The sequence below is a fragment of the Diabrotica undecimpunctata genome, chromosome 3, assembly GCF_040954645.1.
Source record: "Diabrotica undecimpunctata isolate CICGRU chromosome 3, icDiaUnde3, whole genome shotgun sequence".
Taxonomy (NCBI): Eukaryota; Metazoa; Arthropoda; class Insecta; order Coleoptera; family Chrysomelidae; genus Diabrotica; species Diabrotica undecimpunctata.
Window position 1 is genome coordinate 60903879 of NC_092805.1, and position 7626 is coordinate 60911504.

At 32.3% G+C, this 7626-nt stretch overlaps 1 protein-coding gene across 1 annotated transcript; it reads right to left on the bottom strand.

Moving 5' to 3' along the window:
* Positions 1 to 579: 579 nt before the first annotated feature.
* Positions 580 to 7169, bottom strand: Ref1 (RNA and export factor binding protein 1). Its single transcript, XM_072525987.1, has 3 exons — positions 6844 to 7169; positions 6299 to 6722; positions 580 to 922 (listed from the first exon to the last, which is right to left on the bottom strand). Exons 1-3 carry the CDS (start codon positions 7072 to 7074, stop codon positions 822 to 824), a joined length of 756 nt encoding a protein of 251 aa, XP_072382088.1. The 5' UTR covers positions 7075 to 7169; the 3' UTR covers positions 580 to 821.
* Between the last annotated feature and the right edge of the window lie 457 nt (positions 7170 to 7626).

Sequence of the window (7626 nt, forward strand, 5' to 3'; positions counted from 1 at the left end):
AGAAAATTTTAATCATGTCGTTATAGATAATGAATAAACTTGTTTATAGTTTTTATATCAAGCCAACTTATCGATATTATGATATGAAAAATTAATTAAAATCCTTTGTAAAAGGTATATATTTAAATATATACCTTTTACAAAGGATTTTAATTAATTTTTTAATATATGGTATACAGCCAAATACAGGAACGTAGATTCCTTGTGGATTATGATATGGTACAATAAATTCCTGTGAAATGACTCTGTTTTATGTAATTTTAAAGAGTACTTACAGGATGGAAAAGAACACACTCTTATCCACTTATATTGAGAAATTAAATATTACCTACTATCTAAATAACAGTTTTTGTTTGGAGCTAACAAATTCGCACTAACTAGTATACCTGTCAGGACCGAACTCTCATAAGGGCTTTTGAGATTAGTGGATTAATACATGTACAGATAGTCAAGAAGCTATATTTCCCATTTGAATAACTACCAAAAAATCAGTACAAATGCTTGAGATTATGAGTTTGTATGACATTTTAATTTTGGTTATTAATTGAGTATATGGATATACTAACAAAAAATCAAGAATATTATTTAAAAATTATTTATTAAAAAACTGTTGTTACTAAATAATTACATTTATTCTAATAACATTTACAGATAACATTATGTCATCAAAACCATTTTCTTGTCTTTCAAAATGTTTTAAAGTAAACTGAACAAACAACTCATATATTTTTAGTAGCGTATTAGGAAAGACTTAAAAAATACCTCAAAACATAAACTTTACACACTTGTGAAACAGATCAGAGTCTAATATCCCCATAAATTTACTTTGCTTCTTTTGTGTAAGCATCTAGTTCTGCATCCAGTTCTTCAGCTGTTGGCTGTTTTGCCTGTTGGTTTCGTGGGTTACGTCCTCGGCCTCCCCCTAAAGAGAAAAATTTCTTTTTAGATAACTTTTCACAAATTAATAATACCTAATATTACTACTCTAACAATGTACATTAGAGAAGTACGCATAGTTATTTTAATATAGTCATATGAATTTCATTGTCTTGGACTTGAATATGATTAAAAAGAAAATAATTGTATTGTTTTTAAATTTATTGTCTCAAAATAATTGGTTTCCTGAAAAATTTCTCTTAAATAATTAGTGACTTTTTTATTGTTTCTTTGTATGATTTTTGTTCTATCAGTAACACACCAAATTTTCTAATAACTACTCTATGTGATCAATATAAACTGAAATTAATTCTGTATTTGTCCAACTAACCACATAATAAAAGTAAGTTTCTGTAATCAACAGGAGCACATCATGATTGAGAAATAAATATTGGCTGATATAAAAAATTCAGTTCATTTACTCAATTTGTTGGTAAAAGATGTTCATAGTTGAAAATGGAACATAAAGACAAAAGGACGATGGAAACCTACATTAATACAATACAAGTGAAAGATAAAGACTATCCCACAGAGGAGACACATAAATAAATTATATAAGAATGATAATTAGGATATCCAAATTAATGTTTCAGTGTTTGTACCCTTATAATATACTATAGTCTAGCAAACAGAAAATAAAATTAAATTAGTCATCCAAAGTCACACATTGTAAGTAATCAATATTAGCTGAAATCATGTATCAATCATGAATTCTCGAAAATTTTAAATTCTATCATAGACAGCTAGTAAGAAAATATGTTTCCTTGCTGGTTACTTTATACTGTAACAACAGAATATTATATTTCTGCTTATAACAAAAATAATACATTAGATCTAGTTTACAAAATAAGTTTTCGTTCACGTTAATAATGTGAAGAGGGAATTATTAGGCATGGAAGGTCAACAAAGGAGAACAAGAACAAATGACTGGTTTGCAGAAGAATGTTAGATTATAACAGAAAGAAAAAAACTGAATATTTACTGACGCAACAGGGTAGTGATGTAACGAATGTCAGTTTTTGAACATTAGCAAATGAGTATATACGCCACCGACATTCGCGAATACGAATATTCAGTTTTTTTTTTTTAATTTGGCAACTTTATTTGTCTCCGGCATTGACGGCAGTCTCATTTGCGTGAGGTGTGTAGTTAGATAAGTTCAGATAAATTTAGTATTTCAGCAATTTTCAGAACAATTATACAAATCATGTACTGTATTACATTACAGTGTAGTGTACATTATAATATGTATCTTGTTACGAAAATTGCTGAATTAATAAATTTATCTGAACTTATCTAACTCAAGTCAAACTGTTTATGTTTGTTTGTTTAAACTCTTTACATAAAAACACAGAGTATTTTTAATTTGTAGTTTAATAATTCTTAGACTTTTTCAAGATGATTGTCTAAAATTAAAAACTTTTGAATAAAAGTTTGAGAATAATTTGTTTTTGTTTGTTTACACTGCATCATTTATTTTTTGTTTTCCAATTGTATAGTTTTCTAAGCTTGTAAAATAAAGTGAGTTTTCTTAATAAAAAAACTGAGAAGTGAATGGATTTTTATTTTATTAACCTAATCTTCAAATTTTTTTTTTCTTATACATATTTATATTTGCAAAATTTCGCGAATGCGAATATGCAAAAATATGCGAATATTCGTTACATCACTACAACAGGGGCACAGAACACAGCAAGTAGAGGAGGAATATAAATAAGTATATAAAGAAGAAATAAAAAATCTACGCAGAAAGAATAGAGAAAATATGAACAAAGAACTACAAGAATAACCTATTCATTCTCAAGTTACCGATGAAATAAACAGAAGTCACCACTTGATATTCCAGTCTGGATGTGACGAACGTCTTATTATTGGCCACAAGTTATCGAACTATCCTATAAGATATTAATCATGATAATAATATGAATATCTTATAATAATCATGTCAAGATTCGAATATCACGCAGTGACTTCTATTTATTCCATCGGTAACTTGAGAATGAATTTAGTATAAGTAAGCCAAAAGGGACAGTGAAATTTTACTAGAAACTGAACTAAAGCAGAATTGAATTCAAATAAAAGATGTGAAGAGATAAGGGGGTAATACATTGACAAACAGCAAGAAAAACAATGATGGAATTCCTGAATGTAACTGAAAATGTTTTAGATTATATTGATATATTAGATGTTCGTTTGTAATACTCCTTTTAACATTTTCCTACTTTTAATTACATTTTCTTATCATATGCCATACGCTAAATAAAAAATAACTTCTCTTTTACTGACACTTCCTGGTAGAAGTCTTAACCCTCTAACCGTAAAATCTGAAATAGTGCATATTTTCATGTATAAATTTTTGTTTCTAGTTAATCTTGCTATGACAATGACGAATATGAAGTTCCCATAAAGATTTTTTTATTGACTCATTCGCCAGGTAAAAAAAACGTAAGTCGTCCTCAAGGACGACAAAACGGTTTAAGTGAAATAAAACAGCATATTTCGTTAAATGTATTTTTATTCGAACAAAATAAAAGACAAGGAAATTACATTATTTATGATGATAATCGTAGAAACAATTTTTTGAGTTAGAGCAACACAAATGTAGGTCGCACTTTTGGCACACACACTGGGTTACGGAGTCTTTACAATATTTACATTTCTTTCGCCCTCCTGATTTACCTAGCCATATTGGAAAATGGTCGTAGTTGTCGTATCTGATATCGGCTACAGGATGTTTAGCTTTTTGACCAACACTACTAGTACCGGGATGTACCGACTGAGAAGATGGTCGACCAACAGAACGCCTTTGTGTATACGCCACAAGGCCAGCAGCTATCTGTTCACGAAATTGAGGTAATTGGTAGAATTTCTCCTTTGGTTCATCACTATTAGTAGATTTATTAGCATGGACTCGACGGTATAGAATGTATGCGTTTGTTGCTGCCATGTCTATTAGATGATAGAACGTCCGAATAATTGGATTCCTAGTCTTGAGTCTGATGTGATAACGACCCATCAGTCCATCCATCAAGTCTACGCCACCCATGTGACTGTTATACTCTCGTATTATTTGTGGACATTCTACTTCCATGTACTTTTTTTCTTTACGATCATATCGTGATATTTTAGCTGGCTGAGTCTCTACCGGATGGTTTCTAGCAAATGGTTCAATCCCAACGTATGTTGAAGCTAGTCTTACGTTTTTGTTATCTTTCCATTGTACCGTATTCACATCGACACCATATGCAGTGCCAACATATTCCATGGAATCTCCTCTTTCTGCATTCTTTGTTTCTTTATCACTTGGAAGTTTACAATTTGGAATTCGATTGATCCTTATAGTACCAAGTGCATAAATACCTCTTGCACGAAGATATACTAATAAAGGTAATGAGGTGTAAAAATTGTCAAAGTATATTATATGATGGACGAAATTAGGCACTGTTTGAGACAATCGTACAACTACATTACCTGTAGCACCAAGATCTGGAGTACCAGGTAAAATGATATTGTCACCTGCACCATTGTATATCTCAAATCGGTAAGCATAACCATGTGAATCGCATAATACAAAAAGTTTTATTCCCCATTTATGTGGTTTATTCGGAAGGTATTGTCTCAGATGATGCTTGATCTTGGTACTACACATTTGCTCGTCTACGCATAAACGAGCTGTTTTCGGAATGGAATCAAATCTTTCATTTATTATATCAGCCAGTTTTCTGATACGAAAAAGCTTGTCATATCCAGGCTCACCTTTTCTAGCACGTCGACTCTCATCCTCAAAACATAAATATCTTTTGGTCAGTTCAAATTTCCGTAGCTTCATAGTGGACTGGATTGGTTGAAATGCGTTTTTTCCCCAATAACTTTCCAGGTTTGGATACTTATAGATCGACATGTACAGCAAAATACCGATGTAATGATACATGTCCTCAAAATTTGTTGTGAAATTTGAGTTGGCAATAAAAGCAGCTCGATTTGTTTCTTCGACAATCAAAGTCATAACTTCTTCATTGAAGTAATAATTGAAATACTGCATTGGTGATGACAGATGGGTCACATTGTCGGGCAAATTGTTGTTGCCTCTGAAGGCTATTTCATTTATATGCAATTTCATGTTTTTGTTTCTCCATCGTATATTCGAAAACTCGGTTGAATCCTTCTTTATTGCATCTAAACCTGGAAAAAGAGAAAAAAAAATGAGGTGTCTACATAATTTCTTGATATATTTTTGACAATACCTGAACCGGTAAATCCACCTGCAGATGGCACAATTTGAGGCCCAGAAGACTGTATAACTGGCAATGGAGATCTTGTTCTCTTTGGAGCTTTCGCTGTTTCTACTGCTGTACTTGGCGCTAAAATCTCTGCTTCATGTGGTGTTGGTTCCGGTATTGAAACTTCTGAACTTTCTTCAATATTACTAAAATTTACAGCTTCCATGAAAGTTTCACTGGACTCAGCGGTATTCATTTCTTCGATGCATTCGGAAATACTCTGCTCATCTACCGGAGTTATATCAGTTGGTACATAATTTGGATCTGCAATGTCATCATCATCGTCGAAATCACCCTCCTCTTCTTCTTCAGAGCTTTCAATACAGTTCATGAACTCCTGTTGTTCTTCTTCAGACATATCTGACAAATTATACTTCTTTTGTCTTTCAAATTCATTGTACTCTGACAATTTTTTTCTAATGAAAAAACGTTGTGGTAGCTGTCCGTCCATTGTTTCTTCTTTTTGTCTTTCTACAAACCAACAAACATAAATTTAGGTGATAAAAACAACTCAAAATTCACAAAAAGTTTTATCAAGAATAATAGTGAATTAAAAAAAAAAATTCACGTAAACCGTTTTGTCATCCCTGAGGATGACAATACAATATAACAAATACATAGAACAAACTACATATTGCACAATATTGAACAATAAATTAGGAAAATATATGTATTTATATACTCACCACAAAAATTCCTAGTGTAATCCGATACTTAGAAATATCTGTTACAATTTTTTATTTGTTCGTAATACGGAGCAATAATAAATACGTGTCTACTCACTTATTGTTCCTACTCGACTGGTAATAAATTTTGAATGATGCATCGTACAATTTTCAAACGGCCAACAATGAATTACTTTGAAACATACTAAAAGACGCCTAAACGGTTTGATCGACACAGCCTGTTACTTATTAAATTATTTGAATTAATGGAATGTCATCCTCAGGGACGACTTACCGGTTAGAGGGTTAATTACATCTAAACAATAGGATAAACTTAGTAATCACATGTATGACTAATTTAATTTTTTATTTGCCGAAGTATAGTAACCACTTTTAAATGTATATAATGATACTCACCTCTAGGAAGTCTACCTTTACCACCCCTAGGACTTCTACTTTGGAATTTTCTATCGCTACCACCAGGCCTTCTTAGTGGAGCAGGTATTTCTGATGTTGTTAATTGGATATTCATTGCTCTTCCATCAAGAGGAACACCGTTGTACTGCTTCATGGCTTTGATTGCATCACTTCTTCTTTCAAAAATAACATCTGCTGTTCCAAGGGACCTGCCAGATCGATCATAATGTACGGCGGCACCAGTCAATACACCAAATTCAGCAAACAATTCCTGTATATCTGAGTCGGATACTCCAAAATCTAGATTAGAAACCAAAAGTTTAGTTGGTCCCATAGTGGCTTGTACTGTAGCTCTAGCAGCTGCAACTTTTCTTGGGCCATAACCTTCAAATAGATCATGCTTCCATGCACTGTTTACGTCTCCCTAAAGAAACAATTGGTCAGCACCTATAGCTTCTGCTGTATTTTAAGAAGACTCCACGACATTCCAGCCCGAGCCTCAAAATATATAAAAAATATTAAAATTAAGTACTAAATCTAGTTACCCGCGTGTAATTGCGAGATATGCCGCCTCGCCCACGACTTCTTTGCACATTTCCACCGGGACGACCTGAATTTCTAAAATTTCCTCCACGGCGTTGGCCACCACCAACGCCACCACTGCTACTATTACCGCCTCCTCCACGACCTCTTCCGCCTCTTCTGCCTCCTCGGACTCGTTGTGTTCGGTTTGATTTGATTATGTCGTCCAAACTCATTTCAATTTTATCAACCATTTTTTTATATTATGGCTAACTAATGAAATAAAAATACTACGATGGCGTCACTTTCAGCTCGCTGTCAACAATGAAATAAAATGGCGTCCTGACCACATTCATTTTCTGTCAAATAAATGGAAGTGGTAAAACTTATACAGTAGAGCCAACTGTATAAATTAAATACTATCTATGATTTCTAGGTTTGTAAGCACGGAATTTATTATAATTATTTCGATCGTCTATAAATATATCTTATCAATATATAATATCAATTTTATTAAAAATATTGATAATATATTCATTTTTTAAGATCGTAAATTTGCAAAAAATGATTATTAATTTTTTATTAACAAAATTTTAGATAGAAACATAGAAAGAACTCTAGGAAAATATTAAAATAATTAAAGGAATAAAAAAATATAGGTGATAATTTGGAAATTTGTTTAAAATTAGAGGAAACGTAACAAAACCAAGGGAGGGAAGACTCAAAGAGGAAATCCAATGGATGGACGGCCACGCCAGAAACTTCGAACAACGATACGAGAAAATTAAAGATATGGCAGAAAGGTG